The following is an 18031-nucleotide window of genomic DNA, read 5'->3' as shown; positions in this document are numbered from 1 at the left end:
TTCTGGCCCATTTCATGGAGGATGGCTTCCTAAAATAAACTTTCACACGCTGCGAGAAGTGCATTTTTGGATTTGGAGTTAGCGAGCCAGTAGGCTGGGTCGCCGTCATAAGCCATGCAAATACAATATATAAAAGCATGCATGATTTGTGTTTTATAATGTTGAGTGTAACCGCGGTCACCTTTGCCAAAATGTGCACAGCAGATGAACACCGTGAGCCAGTTACGTTATAGTGATTGAATGGGACCCGCTTCTCAAAATATCCTCATCGCTTTTACTTCAAGCGCGTGACATGTCCGTTTCTCTGTGGGGTTGTGAGTTGCGGGTGAACAAAACAACGCTTGGTGAATTCTCCTTCACGATGATAGTAAGACCCTCCAACATCGAATTAAATGAAAGCGAGGTCACTATGAATGCTTGGCCCGGCTGCCGTGATATCACCATTTGCCAACAGCCAATCAGAACCAAGCTGTTTTCCATATTCAAATTGGCGAAGAGGAGTGACACAATCCGAGCAAAGTTTAGTTACCTGCTGCATATTAATGAGAAAACCAGTCATCTCAACTGCCAAGTGTAAAAGTCTAGCTAGAATAGCTTGCAGAAGGACTTTCTGGGCAGTTTTACCCCAAATGATCATGAAAACCAGAAAAAAGGAAATCAAAGAGAAATAAATAATAATCATAAATAGATACATTTTGATAGATGGGTGCCTAAGTATGTATTTGGAACATTAAGAATAGGCATGTAATAGGGAAACTTGATTATTTCATTGCTTGGCTAAAACTAGTATACTGACAGTCAGTGACTATGTTTGTGCAATTTTAAAGGCATACTGTACTTTTCTCCCAACTCTTGAGCTGCAATGATTTGTTTCTCTGGGGGCAGTTCACCAGAGTTTTGTCTTTGATTGCACAACCTTCAGAGCACACTGCAGGTCAATTACGTGCTCTCCCTGGTTCAAAGTTGTCACGAGCTATGTACACTCATTTGGGAAATGGGTTTCTGTGTAAGTCCTCCCTTTCAACAGAGCAACTCACCAATAAGTGGTGATGAGTTGATAGCGCTGCACTAAAAGAAAACCCCCAAAAAACACTGCCTTAACTTTAAAAAAAAGTAACCAGTTGCAGTTAAACTTTTAGCTTTGATTCAATAACAATTATTCATTTAACCGGGAGGTTTTTATTTCATAAAAAAAAAAAAAACATTTTGAATGTTGGAACAAACGTGATCGGTGTTAGCCAAAACGTTAGCTCTTGCTATCTTTGTTTCGTTTAGAAAGACGGCAGCGAGTTTCAGTGCTCATACGCATCCGCACGCTTCACACATGGCAAATGTGCTTTAATCATTTGAATGCCCTGTTTTGTCTTTATATTACTCTTCTAACATGTTTGTTCAACAGGCGAGCTGTACTTCTGAGCTTCATGTTCCCAATGGAGCAAACTCCCTTCTCATGGGCTGCTGTGTTGAAATCTCTCGACACAGATGCGAGACTGGCACAGAGAAAAAAAAAAATACATCACTGCTTAAGGATTCCTCATATAATTGTTTTTGGAATCTTGGAACTCTCAGTAAAGTCATCAACAAGCTGGAATTCCTTGTAATAAACAAAATAAAATAAAGCGGAATTTGTGGAGTTTTTTCACTTCAACACCACTCTGAGAGAAGTGTAATACATGGATGAGGGAACGGGATAAAAGACAACATCCATCCATCCAGTCATCCATTTTTGGCTGTCTTGAATAGAATTACACCCACCAATAAAAAAAAAATAAAATAAAAAAGAAGAAGACTAGCCTCTTTTTTCAGGTGTGTTACTTCTGGAGGATGGGCCCATGTAAAGCTCCCACCTTCTTGGTTACAGGGTCAAAATGTTTAGGTTACTGTCCTCTCATGATCACATAGGTGATTATAGTAATACTACTTGTGAAATAACATAACACTGGATAGCTGCCACTGTATAACTCTGGGAGGGGAGGAAATCCACAGACGCGGGACAGGGACAGTGATTCCACGCCTTCCTCGTGTCAACAACAGCGTGTGTACTTATCCACTCCACGCACACTCAAACTGCAACTGACCAGGTAAGACGTCATAGAATAATTTGCAGATTGGATGATAATTAATTGATTCGGCGCGCAGGTTATTTTCAGTGACGTCGTTGATTCACGGCATTTGCACATTTTGCATTGCGACTTATGCGTGCGAGCGGAATGTCCGCTAAATCGGCGAATCAAAGGTTTATCGCCACACGCTGCGAATTGCAATGTGGACTGCACGCAGACGCACGCGCACACAATCTCAACGCTTACTTGTGCGCATGTTGGCGCAGGTTGTTCAACTCTCACACATTTTACAACAAAGATACCTGAGGTTTTCTGTGATGTCTTGCTTAATTTGCTTATCAACTGTATTTGCCTGCTTTACACAGTATTGTATTAACATGTTGATTTTCTCCAGAGACAAATATCTGTTGCACAAATATTATCAGTGCTCCTGTGTCGAATCATCCTGTGTAAAGTTCATTTAAAAAAATAATAATAATAAAATGCTGAGTCTTTGTACAAATACAGCGGAACCTGTAAATGCCTAACAAATCGCTTAGGTGCGCATGTCAACCTCTGGTTTGTTAAAAAAAAATAATCACGGAAACATTATTTTTGTTAAATAGGAAATTGTATGACTTGTCCAGGCAAAAACCTTTCAGCATTCAATTAACCAGGAATGAAAAAACAAACAAAAAAACATTACAAATGAAAAAATGTCATTTAAAAATGTCACATTCTTAACAATCAGACACAGCACAACTGTAAAAAGTCAACCATTCTTAATACTTGACTGTGAGTCAGCTTACGAAAAGGTATCTTCCAGGGGTCCCCAAAGACAAGCCAATATCACCGTTTACATGTTTTATGTTAATGCTTTGACGCTTTCTGAACTAAGTCCCACGAGACATCATGCATGACAGCAGTTCGAGCTCAAAACATTTTCTAATTATTGTAGCGTGAAATATCTAATATCGGACCTTGGGCATGTATCTTTCTGTTTCCGCCAGGATCTTCAATGGCGACGCGCTCGGCACAGAAGAACTATGCTCTTCTCATGCTGCTTTCGATGCTGTCTGTGTCACTCACCACACAAGATGACCTTATAGTCAACACTTGCAATGGGAAAGTCCAAGGAAAACAGCTTTCTGTGCTCGGTGGTGATATCCGAGTCTTCCTTGGAATTCCATATGCAAAAGCACCTCTTGGCAAACTGAGATTCAGAGCTCCGGAGCCTGCAGAAAGATGGGAGGGGGTGTTAGATGCCACAAACTATGCAAATTCTTGCTACCAGATTCCAGATACGGTCTACCCAGGTAGGACGCGTTTTACACGCAGGCAGCCGCGTCGTCTCACTTCCAATGCACAATCATGTTTCGCGTCTTCTTTTCTTGGTCTATGGCACTGTACACACTTGGAAAACGTCGTCTCGTCTCACTTCCAATTCACAATCATGTTTCGCGTCTTCTTTTCCTGGTCTATGGCACTGTACACACTTGGAAAACTGCAAAAGAACATTTGGCAAGAGAGTGTGTGGTGGGAGGGAACTGAGGATGCCATCGTTTGCCACAAATGTTTTTTTTTTTTTGGGCTATATGACTATTTCGACAAATACAGTGTGTTGATATCTCAAAACATCATAATAGTCATTTGGAAGGAAGTCAAACAAAGGCTACCAGCCCCACAAAGATATCACTGGAAAAATTCAATACAAAATGTCGGCAGGGGTAAAGCATGGTTGAGAGTAAGAAGAGGACCCTTTACTTATATTAATTATTTTTATCAGTATTTTTGGTTTTTTTCATCTACTGTAGGTGTGTAGTTCGACAAGCCAACCCTCCTACTGTAGATGGAACCGGGCCTGGGTCACGGATACATCGCTATTTATAGACGCAACCACCTGTCAGGGATGGTTGTTTGGAAACAAGATAGCGCCAGGCGTATGTACACTGCAAATGCCAAAAGATTCTCCAAATATAGATTTGAAAACAGGATTAGATATTCCGTTGGCAGAACCTACGCATGCCAGCTTTTTATAATACATGCTCATAAAATGAAGCACTTCAACTTATGACTAACAATGAAGTGCACCTCCAAAGATCTAAGAGAAGAGAGCCAACCCCTGTAGCAGTCTCTGAGTCACTTTCACTCTTGATGAATATAAGCTTTTTTTTTTTTTCAACAGGTTTCAGGGGTGCTGAGATGTGGAACGCAAACACTAAACTGAGTGAGGACTGTCTATATCTAAATGTCTGGACCCCCTTTACCAAAGCTAGCCAAAGTTCACTGGCTCCTGTCCTTGTCTGGATCTATGGAGGCGGATTTATTTCAGGAACATCATCTCTGGACATTTATGATGGCCGATACCTGAGTAAAGTTGAAGGTGTTATTGTGGTATCAATGAATTACAGGTGAGGACTTAAAATGTAAACCTGATTAATTGATAATGAGTTACTTTGGCCCATTGGTAGTGTCACGTTTCATACAGTGTACTTAGTTGCAGCTGGGATCAACTCCTTCTCAATGACACATTCGCAATTGGCCTGTGATTGACTGGCTCTTAACTAGGGCAGTGGTTTACCACCATCTTGACTAACATTAATTTACTATAACATAGGCATAGGTGTTCATTAAAAACGACAGAGGTTTTAGTCCTAAAATATTATATTTATTATTATTGTAAGCCACTATTACATTATACACAGTTTGAACAGTAACACTGCACTTAAATATAGGAAGAAATAAAGGAACAATTTTACTTAAATAGATTAAAGAGATGTTTTCCCAATCCAATTAGTAGGTTGTGTGAAAATTGTAAATCACATGTTGAGGCTCACATTAAATGTACGTAGTAACTAACTTGTATCATGTATTAAAGACTTGGTCCTCTTGGTTTCTTGGCTTTGCCTGACAACAACATCCGGGGCAATGCAGGCCTCCTGGACCAACGCTTAGCCCTCCAATGGGTAGCCAATAATATCGTTGCTTTTGGGGGTGATCCTTCACAGGTCAGCATTTTGATTGTTTTTTTCTTGGTGATTTAATAAGGCCATATTCTCCCGTTCATACATTTTGTTGTTGGTGTTGTTTTTATACGCTTGGCTTACGTACCTTCCAGGTACACACATTCTCTCGTCAAGACTTTTGGCCCACCCACTGGGATATGTGTGAGGCATGACTGACTAAAGTCTGAGGCTGGCTGTAAATCATGGAGCATGGCCTTTTCCGGAAACTTGGAATGCCATAGAAATAATTTGGAAAATATAACGCACTTTAAATCTGAAATTAACTTGGGTAGCAGATGTGAGGTCACCAGAGAGATGAGCGCATCGCTCGTCCAGCATGCTACACTTTGAAAGAGCGTGTTTTTTTTAACATTTTTTTTTTTATTCGTTATCAAATAAATCAAATAAAAGTAATTTAATCAGGAGACTGTTCTTAAGACTAAAAGGATGTTTGGAGGTCCATTACTAGAAAGGCAGGTGTGCCTGCCATTTGTTATCATCATGGCCCTACAAGCACCTTGTGCCACAGACCACGGGCAAGTCAGTTTTATGTACTTCACGACTGACATAGATCAAATAAAACAAGATATTTGAACTTTAACTCATCATGGCACCATTTTGATGACTGTAGTGGGAACCCTGGGCTTTCAAAAAAACAAACTCCAAGCCACCAGCAGCATTTTTGAAGCAGAAAACCTCCTCACAGGTGAAAAAACGTCTGCTGGAGCAGATTTTTTTTCACCAATTAATATCACATAATATGTCGACCTTCAGCTGTTGGCATAATGTCGAAGGGACACATTATGGCGGCTAGGCAGCCGATGAGCGTCGGTGAGCGTCATGGGCCAGGTGCGTCCCGCACAATTAGCATGAGACAGTCAGCCGCTGCCAGACTGTCACTAGGCTTTCGACAGCAGTTAACAGAATCAAAACGTGCAGTATGATGTTTCACCTTCACGGGGCGCTAGACTTACTACAGGAACTGGAGTGCAGAAGAGGAAAAGTGCTTAAGTCCACGGGAGAAGGCGCACAACTGCGCACAGATCCAAATTTGGCAGAGAATGGCCATATTTTGGATTGCTCACGAGGGTGTGGAAATGACAGATTGTTAAATGACTCACACACACGTGAGAATATGGCCCATAGTGATTAAATTGTAAAGTTGTATTAACTAAAGTAATGCAAACTGTTTCCTCTTGGTTTTCTGTTTTGCACAGGTCACAATTTTTGGGGAGAGTGCTGGCTCTGCATCTGTTGGCTTCCACATCCTCTCCCCAGGTAGTCAAGACCTCTTTCAAAGGGCTGTAATGCAGAGTGCTTCCCCGAATGCACCATGGGCCTCAGTCAACAAGACAGTTGCCTATGAAAGGTAGAAAGGTAGTCTTCATTCCTACCTGATTGGTTACTTTTATTTATTTATTTATTTATTTATGTTTAGTGTAAATGCACCATTGCTTTACCAATATATTGTTAGAGATTTAAAATCTGACACATTTGTAAAGAGTGAAATCATATCATGCATAATTCCTACTTTATGATTACAACCCAGTACACCGTTTTGAGTATCTGAACCTGGTATGTTAAAGGTTAAACAGCTACATTGTTGCTTTACCATCCAGATCCATGATGCTGGCAACATTATTGGGGTGTCCCACATCTTCTCCAGCTCATCAGGACATCTGTTTACAGAAGATTGATCCTTGGGTGATAACCTCAAAGCAATTTGATGTTCTCACAAAGCCTACAATAATGCCGTTCTCCTTTGTCCCCGTTGTGGATGGATACTTCCTACCTGATGAAGTTGAAGTAGGTCTGATTCTATGTAAAGTGTTGTGTCATGTCAATATGGGTATGCCAAACATGCTCATTTATATTCAGGTTTTACACAAAGACTGTACATTGAGCATTAGTAGTCGATTTTAAGCTCATATCCTAATTTGAGGCCATTGATGGTATCTGTTAATGAGCATAATATGAAAAAAAAAATAATTGGAGAATTCATCTTCTGAAACTAGCATACATGTTCCATCAGGGAAAAGAGATTTCATGCTTTGAAGTTGTTGGAGCTACAAAAACACTCATTAATGAACAATAGTCATATGAAGTGGAATAACTTTCTGCATAAATGATCTGTAGAAAACAGACAAACCACAAACAACCACTTTTGTTTTTCATCTGTAAACCATCATCATGGGATTTATCTTCAAAGTTACCAGTTGACCAATGCTGACCTTCATCAGTAATTCATTTCCAAAAGAAAGCATGTATGCAGGGTGCATCAGACTTTCAACAAACTCAAGTGCAACCTTTTTGAGTTAATATACAGTCAAAGTTGACTTTTGACATATATTAAGTCTTTGTAAACTACAGATTTAAGGCAAATTAAATGATGTAATTTTTACCAGTCACTTTACGTTTCTGGTTGAAAAAGGAAAAGACAAGTGGAATGAATAAGCTTGTGGTGGAGGTGGCGAGTGCCCAAGTGATCCTAGGAGCTATGTTTTGGAGAGCTATTTTACCCTGGTAGGTACCCTCAGGCAAATGATGGGTCAGACAAAGAGTAAATATGGAAACTATGTGAACATAGATCTGCTTCACAGAAGAATTGTATAAATGAAAAAAAAGACTGACTGACGAGAAGTCAAAATATATATTATTAAAAAAAAACATTTTTTTTTCTCTACAGGTGTTGCTGCAAAGTAATATACTTCCAAAGAAAGACGTGTTGTTTGGATTAACCAGGAATGAAGGCACCTACATTTTAATGTATGGGATGCCAGGATTTAACATCACTGGTGAGAGTCTCATCACCAGGATGGAGTTCATGGAAGGAGTGCGGCTGGCAATGGGGGACGTTGACGCTGTCGGAGAAGAAGGAGCGGTTTTTCACTACACCGATTGGACGGCTGAGCATGACAGGATGAAAAACCGTGACTCCCTGGGAAATCTGGTTGGAGACCGATTCTTTGTTTGTCCTCTGTTAGAGTTTGCTCACATGTAAGCACAAGATTCTCAATTGTATTAATGACTTGTGGTGGTTAGGGTGTCTGTCTCATATTCAGAGATTCTGGCCTTGAATCTGACTTTGTGTAGAGTTGGCATCTGCTTTTTTTTCAAGTTTCTGTAGTTCAAAAACATGAATGCTAGGTTAATCGAAGACTGCCCATTGGTGTGAATGCGAATATGAATGTTTGTCTTTGTGTTTCTGTGAGTTACTGGTGACTTATCCACAAGGTTTTCCGCCTCGCCCCTCAAGTCACTCTGGATAAGCTTCAGTTGCCCGTGATCCTGAACAGCATATGCAGTATAGAAAATGGCTGTATGATAGGTGGTCTCTTTTGAACACATGTATGCTGTTGAGGAGAGGGCTGTTGTAAAAATCATCCAATTACTGGGAAAAAAAAAATCGAAGAAAAAAAAAGTGATTTACCATCAGTCATTCTAAAAGCAAGCAGTATTCTGTATTGCAACTTTATTTCTTTGATGACCTACAAGTTCAATTACTGTGTTTTTTCCCGCCCCCAGGTACTCACATCAGGGCGGTAAAATGTTCCTATATTCCTTCGACCACCAGTCTTCCATAAATCCTTGGCCAGCATGGATGGGTATTTCACATGGTTATGAGATTGAGTTTGTGTTCGGAATGCCACTGAATGTAACCTGGGGATACACAAACACTGAAGTCAACATGACCAAGAAATTTCTGAAACACTGGGCCAACTTTGCAAGGACGGGGTATGCATCATCAAATACATAACGGAAAATATAGACACAAGTATAGGACCACACTCCTTACTCAGTGATTCTGTGTGCTTCCATTGCCACACACGTATTTAATCAATCACTCAACAGTGCATTCTGCTCCATTCAAACATTTCTGAAACAGTGGATTGTTCCAAAAACAACCACAACAAACCTCTACAATACCACCAATGCAACAGGTCAATTTGTAAAATGTCTTCCCTCTTAGTTATTGCCCAGTCAGTTGTAGCTGGGACAGAAACAATTCAGACCACATAAAGTTAGAATGCTGCAATGGGTAGGAAGTTCATCTTTCTTCATGACTCTTTTACTGGGAATTGATATTGAGAATAAGGTTTCCTTAAAGGTGGAGTATGCATTTTTCAAGCTGCTCGCAATATTTCACTTCACTAATCCTCCACCCCACCTTGACCAAAGCCACACCCTTCACCAACACACACCGTTACCTACCTTGCAGATGAACCAAGCCCAAAACGATCAGATATTGAAAATATGCCATGCAGCCGTTATCAAAGCAATATTAATCCACAACAAAGATTTTTTTCTTCTAATTTTCGTCCTTTTCAGTACACCATGCAAGTGGTTTTACATTTTATCCATGTTCGTGAATTGCACTTTAAAGCCGTAAGGGCTTATTTTTCCATGCAGAGTGTACCGAACGCCGTGATTTTTCAAAAACATAATTTTAATAATATTCTACTGTCGGGTCATACTGATAAATATAAATAAATATATATATATATATATATATATATATATATACACACACACACACACATACACACACTCATGCATATAGCTTGCGTAAGCGTAATCTTCCCTTGTAATTTTGTGTGTGCGTGACTCTTGTCTTCTCTTCCATTCAGAAATCCAGAAATTGATGGGGTTGCATGGCCCTTGTTCACCCCTGAACGCCAAGAGTATGTCACGCTGAACTCCAACCTTCCAGAAAAAAGAAGAATGATGAGAGCCAAAGAGTGTTACTTGTGGAATAAATTGATGCCACGAATACAGAAGGTTTCAGGTAGGACATTTTTACCCATCTATTAGCGCACAGACTTTTGGAGAGCTTAGTGGCAGGAGGCTCAGCAAAAACACACTTGCCTGGAAGAAAATATGCCTCTAATCCTGCTAAATATTTGAAAAGATAAAATAAAAATGCATGAAATATCAGGACATTTTGAAGTCCACCACATACAATTGATCAAGCAGACCACACATCTTTTTAAATGTCATGTTTAAAAAACAGTTTGTTATACAGTATTTAATTTTAATTATTATTGTATCATTACATAGAATTATAATTGATCACTTTTTTTTTTATTATCATCCAAGTATATGTTTTTGTGTCTTTGTCCACAGACGATCTACAGGCTTGTATGACTGCAAATGGCATAATGCTCCACTATTGTTGCACATTCCTTGTTATTTCATTGTTTATCATCTTAATCTGTTTGTAAGTGGAGCAAGAAGCAAATCTGTCTTCCAAAGAGTTTGACTGGCAAATGCCCATAAACCAAATAGAGGAGAAGTACTTGGTTGTATTACCCACTCTGTACTAGTTGTGGGCAAGATGGTAGTCTGCTCCCTGAGCCTTGAGCAAGCAAGCCCACCCCCTCACAACTGACAACCGTACCTTGCCTGAATGCCCACATAATCTATTTGTGCACGTGTGTGGACTGTGTTCATGAGTAATGCTTGCAGCAAAAAAGTCCAGCAGAGTTAATGGAATTTCTTTATGGGATATACAGTACGGTCTCCCTCAACCAGTCAAGTTTTACTTTCATGTTTGGCTGGAGCAATATAATAATAATAAAAAAGATCCAATCCAATACAATACAATAAAGTACAATACAATACAATGCAATACAAAATAATATAGTGAGTTGAGTGTAACATTTTAAGCTATTTTAGTCATTGCTAAGCAATGAAGTGGCTTTCGATTTTTTTTTGGGCCGGTCCTCTGGAACTGTAGAGGTTCCTTTGTCACCTTCTGGTTACATTTAAAGTAATCTTTTTCAAACTGTCATTAGATTTATACTTTTTTTTTTTTTTTTTAGGTCCTAGCATAATTTTGATTAATTTGTTAATCTTAAACGGCACCAAAATGTCTGAGGCACCTAAGGTCAAAAAGGTAGGGAAACATTCCTTGTCAGAGTAATTTTCAAGTGATCGTCAAACCATCCATCCATCCATCCATTTTCTACCGCTTATCCGGGTTGGGTCGCGGGGGCAGTAGCTTTAGCAGGGATGCCCAGACTTCCCTCTCCCCAGCCACTTCATCCAGCTCTTCCGGGGGGATCACGAGGCGTTCCCAGGCCAGCCGAAGGACATAGTCTCTCCAGCGTGTCCTGGGTCGTATCCGGGGTATCCTCCCGGTGGGTCGTGCCCGGAACACCTCACCAGGGAGGCGTCCGGGAGTCATCCGAATCAGATGCCCCAGCCACCTCATCTGGCTCCTCTCGATGTGGAGGAGTAGCGGCTCTACTTTGAGCCCTTTCCGGATGACCGAGCTTCTCACCCTTTCTCTAAGGGAGAGCCCGGACAACCTGCGGAGGAAACTCATTTCGGCCACTTGTATCCGGGATCTTGTTCTTTCGGTCACGACCCCCAACTCGTGACCATAGGTGAGGGTAGGAACATAGATCGACCGGTAAATTGTGAGCTTCGCCTTTCGGCTTAGCTCCTTCTTTACCACAACGGACCAATAAAAAGTCTGCATCACTGCAGACGCTGCACCGATCCGCCGGTCGATCTCCCGTTCCATTCTTCCCTCACTCGTGAACAAGACCCCAAGATACTTGAACTCCTCCACTTGGGGCAGGATCTTTTCCGACTGAGGACAATGGTCTCAGATTTGGAGGTGCTGATTCTCATCTCAGCCGCTTCACACTCGGCTGCGAACTGCTCCAGTGAGAGTTGGAGGTCACGGCTTGATGAAGCCAACAGAACCACAAAAAGCAGAGATGGAATACTGAGACCACCAAAACGGGTTCGGGGATTGCCGCCACGACAGGCACCGACCACCTTACGGGCACAACTCCGGTCGGCTGCCTCAGCAATGGAGGCGCGGAACATGGTCCACTCGGACTCGATGTCCCCCGCCTCCTCCGGAACATGAGAAAGGTTCTGTCGGAGGTAGGAGTTGAAACTCCTTCTGACAGGGGATTCTGCCAGACGTTCCCAGCAGAATACGTTTGGGCCTGCCACGTCGGACCGGCATCTTTCCCCACCATCCGAGCCAACTCACCACCAGGTGGTGATCAGTTGACAGCTGCGCCCCTCTCTTCACCCGAGTGTCCAAGACATGCAGCCGCAAGTCCGATGACACGACCACAAAGTCGATCATCGAACTGCGACCCAGGGTGTCCTGGTGCCAAGTGCACGTGTGGACACCCTTATGCTTGAACATGGTGTTCGTTATGGACAATTGGTGACGAGCACAGAAGTCCAATAACAGAACACTACTCGGGTTCTAATCGGGGGGGCCGTTCCTCCCACTCACGGCCTTCCAGGTCTCACTGTCATTGCCCACGTGAGCATTGAAGTCCCCCAGCAGAACGAGTCCCCAGTGGGAGCGCTCTCCAGCACCCCGTCCAAGGACTCCAAAAAGGGTGGGTACTCTGAACTCTTGTTTGGTGCATAGGCACAAACAACAGTCAGGAGCCTTCCCCCCACCCGAAAGCGGAGGGAGGCTACCCTCTCGTCCACCGGGGTGAACCCCAACGTACAGGCGCCAGGCCGAGGGGCAATAAGTATACCCACACCTGCTCGGCGCCTCTCACCGCGGGCAACTCCAGAGTGGAAGAGAGTCCAACCCCTCTCGAGAGGACTGGTACCAGAGCCCAAGCCGTGTGTGGAGGCGAGTCCGACTATATCTAGTCGGAACTTCTCAACCTCACACACCAGCTCGGGCTCCTTCCCTGCCAGAGAGGTGACATTCCACGTCCCTAGAGCCAGCTTCTGTAGCCGGGGATCGGATCACCAAGGTCCCCGCCTTCGGCCACCGCCCAGCTCACATTGCACCCGACCCCTATGGCCCCTCCCACAGGTGGTGAGCCCATGGGAAGGGGGACCCACGTTACCATTTCGGGCTTTTTGGGCCCCATGGGTGCAGGCCCGGCCACCAGGCGCTCGCCTTCGAGCCCCACCACCAGGCCTGGCTCCAGTGGGGGCCCCGGTGACCCGCGTCCGGGCAAGGGAAAACGAAGTCCATTGTTTGTCGTCATCATTAGGGGTCTTTGAGCCGTGCTTTGTCTGGTCCCTCACCTAGGACCTGTTTGTCATGGATGACCCTGCCAGGGGCATAAACCCCCAGACAACTTAGCTCCTAGGATCACTGGGACACACAAACCCCTCCACCACGACAAGGTGACGGCTCAAGGAGGGGTGATCGTCAAACCTTCAGGCATAAATGTGCTTTATGATTATAGGTAAAACTTCCAATTTGATACCAATCCACTGACTTAATTACATCGCAGGGAATACTCACTGTTGACGACATCATTTTGAAAGGTTTTTTTTTGAAGTGGGGTGGTGAATTGATGCGTTTGCAGTGAACAATTTCTGTGAGGATTTGCATATTTTTTAGTATTTCTTTACAATAGCGTCAATTGACATTAAATTTTTTACCTGATTGAAATCAATTGGATTTAACACACTGACCCTAATCAAGTGGTCGACGGTGGATGACTGGTTAGAGCGTCTGCCTCACAGTTCTGAGGACCGGGGTTCAATCCCCGGCCCCCCCTGTGTGGAGTTTGCATGTTCTCCCCGTGCTTGCGTGGGTTTTCTCCGGGCACTTTCCTCCCACATCCCAAAAAAATGCATGCTAGGTTAATTAATGTCTCTAAATTGCTCATAGGGGTGAATGTGAGTGTGAATGGTTGTTTGTTTATGTGTGCCCTGCGATTGGGTGGCAACCAACTTCAGGGTGTACCCCGCCTCCTGCCCGATGATAGCTGGGATATGCTCCAGCACTTCCGCGACCCTTGTGAGGATAAGCGGCTCAGAAAATGGATGGATGGATAGACCTGAAGGACATGTTAAGTATCAGAGTACAAAATCTGGATTCTTGCTATTTCTGCTATAAACTGCTTTGCCATTTTATATTTATGATATAAAATCTGAGGTTCTGAATGCACTGAGGCAAACACTGTTTTTTAAACCAAAGTGTATTTTCAATTATTTTTAACATCACGGAATATCTGTATTTTTACTAATGCATTTATGATTATGTTGGTTAATAAAGTAATGGTATCAGACATGAAGACAAGTCTTAATCCTTATTAGTTAACAATAAAATACAAGTTGAAAAGTACCTATTCATTCTCTCTTAAATGTATAACTTGTGTTTCTTAATAAGCAGTTTTGTTTTGATTTCATACCATATTACTGCTAAACTAAAATATTTTATTTTTATGTGTATTTTTGTGTGTGTGAAAGAATAGGTCAGTACAAATGATCACACACCTGCTGTTATACCTTTAATAAAATGTTTATCCACATTTAACAGTTAATTTGACAGTTTGACCATGTCAGTGTTTGATTGAGGAAAAAAGGGATGGTCATGCAAATAAAAAATGCATACATGACAACGGAATAAAGATTTTAGTTTTTTAAATGGGCACAGCAAGCAGCAAGAATGAACAGCATAATGTGACAAAAACGAACAAGGATCGCACTGAATCTGGAGGCTATATACACACTGCTCAATCACAAAGATGAGAGACAGAAGGGGAAGGTTCAAGGGAAAGGAAGGACCCTACCAGATCTAGGAGATGGTGCGTTCCCCCCCCAAAAAAATAGTTATATCTGTGAAAAACAAGAGAGTTATTCAATTCCACAATTAAATTGTATATTTATGTTATTGTTTTTCTGTCATTTTCAATAATGTGTGTCGGACTTCCTGTTTCTGCTGGCTGTCTGTCCAGGGTCGTGGCACCATAAGGCCTTAAGTTCGTTTTTCAAAAATCCTATAGTAGACATGACTGGTGATTCTTTTGATTCATTATTTTTTTGTTGTTGTTGGAGGAAAAAATGTAAAAGAAATTAAAGAAGAATTTTCCAGCATGATACCCTATGTTCAGTAAGTGGTTGGTGGATGCCCGATCGAATTCTATTCATACAAAAATGTCATTGTTCTTTTTGAAAAAAAATAGGAGAGAATGATTTAATAAAAAACAGCGGCTGGCGGTTTGTTATTTTAACTTGACACTTGTTGGGCTTCTCCAACATGGCACTTTGAGACAAACAAGGGTATTCAAGAAAAAGCAAGTGTCAGTAATATATCTTTTAATATTCTATTAATCATTCTTCTGTTTAAAAGCCTGAAATAACCTAAATTACAAGATTATTGACTTGACTGAGTTTATTATTATTATTATTATTATTATTATTATTATTAGTCAGTTATAAATTTAAGACTGTCGAATACAGTGCAGAATTAAGTTGCCCATCAACAGCGCCATTTGTTGCTCATACACATCTGTTCACAATTGAAACGGCAATATTACTGAATGGATAGCTTGCTATCAAAATGCACACACTCCCTCTTACTCTATCATATTAGTACAAATGACCAATGACTTACAATAAAGAGAAAAACATCCATCATTTCCACGGTGATCCTGGATCACTGAATTTTCTGGTATATTTCATATTGGTGGACCAGCTCATGCACATCTCATGTTGTGATAGTTGTCGGAATCAGTAAAATGTTCGCCCAACATCTAACCACAAATTATTCAAACTTCGAACTTCAGAAAATGATTTGTCTTCTTTGAATTAAAGTATTACATAAAAAATATAGCACTGCAAAGCTCGCCAGCAATCGTAAAGTGTATGCCAAGCCTAAGCAAGTTGTTTTGAAGACAAGTGAAAAGTAATCCTGGAAGGAAAAGAAAACACTGACAACACCTCCTGTGGTTAATTGTGGTTAAATTTGACCGTTGTAAAGTCCTTACATATTTTCTTTTTTTTTTTTTTTAGTAAACAAATAAGATGTCTTCAGTGTTCTTCAATTACCTTGGCCTCCTAGGGAAATGCTTGACTGGGACAAGAAATTATCTTATGAGTGGTATGAGTGGTAATGTTTTATGTTGTCTGTTACATGTGTAGTTTAGTTGTTTACTAGTCAGTGATGAGAGCAGCAGAGATTATTTAATGACACGGGCATTTTAAAGCGAAGAGGGAGCTAATTTGGGGTCATATGCTTTTCAAAAGAAGAGCTCATAGCAAGAAGTATAAAAGCTTTCCATTTATAGATATCCAACTAAATAAATTGAAAATATTTCTTAGTACAGTATACCTCAATGTGTGTGTGGGGGGGGGGGCTAATGGTAATGTCATTCAGTCCACGGCAATCACTGCACAGACAAAAACATTTATCCTTCTTGACAGGCAGTCCCACTTGCCCCTCTCTCGGGGGCTGGTCAGGGCGTGAGTACTGTCCCCTCAACTGGATCCCGCACGGGATGGGAACGCAAGCTCAGCATTCCTTGCCGGTGGGCGGGGGGGTGTAGTGGTGGTGGTGGGGGTTTCACAGCAACTCTGTACACCAGTTGATGAACTGGCATGCATGTGAGACCGTGTTGATTTATTAATAAGTTTCCATAGACACGCTTTAGGATTTAACTGCTTGTGCTGGGACTACTTACAATACAATGCTTGTATTAAGACGTCAACTCCCCGGTTCTTACAGGTGATTAAACACTATATAAGTACTCCACTACACATCAGGGGCACTTGCTCACTAACCCCGTCCTGTCCTCCCTTGTCCTGTCCTATTGTTTAGTTGTTGCATCCCGTCCTCACAGGGTGTCCCCTCCATTCACAAATAAGTATGCAACTCCTTTGTAAAGTTACTTGTAGTCATATATCATGAGTATTCAACAATTTTTTTGCTGTCGTTAGGTAACCCTATTTCCCGTGTCTAGTAAGCCTCTCTGTATGTCCCCTTAAACCCTTTTCTGCACGGCTGCATTTTCAATCAACATCACAACATAAACCACAGAGGGAGTATTCGAACTACACTATTGGACAGCAAAACTGTTCCAGCATAAAAAGGGATACAGATCCACTATTCTGTATGACCGTGCAGCTGAACAGGATAGGTTTAAAAAAAAAACAAGAAAAGGACACTAATCAAATTGGTTAGTGACTGAGGACAAACCATTATACGCGGGAAAGGAATGGTAGGTGGAGTTTGAGTGTGATTCTGATCAAAACACAACTCACAAAGTCAACAAATTCATGGCATCCATTACTTTGCAAATTGAGTGGTTGTGCTGACCCACTATTACTCCCTGGTTCGACCAATTATGACATCATTGTTCAGTCCCTGCGTAGTCCATTCAACCGGCCAGTGTTTTCAACAATGGTCGGCTAATGGCCGAAGGACAGACCACAAAGCAGACGAAAAAAGTTAGAACAAAAACTCTTAAACCTAATTTGAACAAATGGAGCACATGAGTTTGAAAACAATACAGGTCATAAAAACAAAACAAAAACAAAACAAAAGTCACAGAAGTACTTAATACCTTTACAATAAAACAAACCGTAAGTGCTTAAGGAAGCAACGAAACGTAATCCATCTGGAAAGAAATGAGGTAAACAAGAGCAACGGCAATAAGCCAAGCGGCGTGCAACAAAATACTACGGCACCTTCCTTCCACACATTCCGCTGCAGCAACATCAACCAAGTCTGATTGCAAACAGGTGTGGCAAGGGGCTCCGTCCATCCATCCATCCATTTTCTGAGCCGCTTCTCCTCACTAGGGTCGCAGGCGTGCTGGAGCCTATCCCAGCTGTCATCGGGCAGGAGGCGGGGTACACCCTGAACTGGTTGCCAGCCAATTGCAGAGCACATACAAACAAATAAACATTCTCACTCACGGGCAATTTAGAGTCTCCAATTAATGCATGTTTTTGGGATGTGGGAGGAAACCGTGCCGCCGCAAAGGGACTGCGTCCACCAATTAACCAGCCAATACTCTGGACAGAGAGAAGAATGACATCACCAGCATGTAGAAACACAGATATGACATAATGCAATGTAATGAATGAATATTATTATTGACTTAAAAAAACCCACAAAAATAGGCACACACCAATGGGGAAACAGTTCTCAAAAGTAAAGTAGAACACATAATTTAGCACAATGGCATATGGGAATTAATCTCTCATATGAGGAATAAACAGACATCATTCAAAGGAGACAGA

General features: G+C 41.8%; 1 protein-coding gene across 1 annotated transcript; it reads left to right on the top strand.

Annotated features, from left to right (window-relative positions):
• The first annotated feature begins 2020 nt into the window (after positions 1-2020).
• Positions 2021-11462, top strand: LOC133405115 (acetylcholinesterase-like). Its single transcript, XM_061681777.1, has 10 exons — positions 2021-2081; positions 3053-3358; positions 4228-4453; positions 4921-5050; positions 6265-6416; positions 6667-6853; positions 7734-8044; positions 8573-8782; positions 9676-9833; positions 10172-11462. The coding sequence occupies exons 2-10, from the start codon at positions 3061-3063 to the stop codon at positions 10267-10269; spliced, it is 1770 nt and encodes a 589-aa protein (XP_061537761.1). The 5' UTR covers positions 2021-2081; positions 3053-3060; the 3' UTR covers positions 10270-11462.
• The last annotated feature ends 6569 nt before the right edge of the window (positions 11463-18031 follow it).

Source organism: Phycodurus eques, chromosome 7, assembly GCF_024500275.1.
Source record: "Phycodurus eques isolate BA_2022a chromosome 7, UOR_Pequ_1.1, whole genome shotgun sequence".
In the NCBI taxonomy this organism is placed as follows: domain Eukaryota; kingdom Metazoa; phylum Chordata; class Actinopteri; order Syngnathiformes; family Syngnathidae; genus Phycodurus; species Phycodurus eques.
This window is presented reverse-complemented; position numbering and strand designations above follow the sequence as displayed.

Bases quoted from the DNA above. Each gene is read 5' to 3' on its own strand.
- LOC133405115 (XM_061681777.1), top strand. From the start codon at position 3,061: ATGGCGACGCGCTCGGCACAGAAGAACTATGCTCTTCTCATGCTGCTT. The intron at 8,045-8,572 runs GTAAGCACAAGA...TCCCGCCCCCAG, and splicing joins CTGTTAGAGTTTGCTCACAT to GTACTCACATCAGGGCGGTA. The intron at 8,783-9,675 runs GTATGCATCATC...TCTTCCATTCAG, and splicing joins GCCAACTTTGCAAGGACGGG to AAATCCAGAAATTGATGGGG.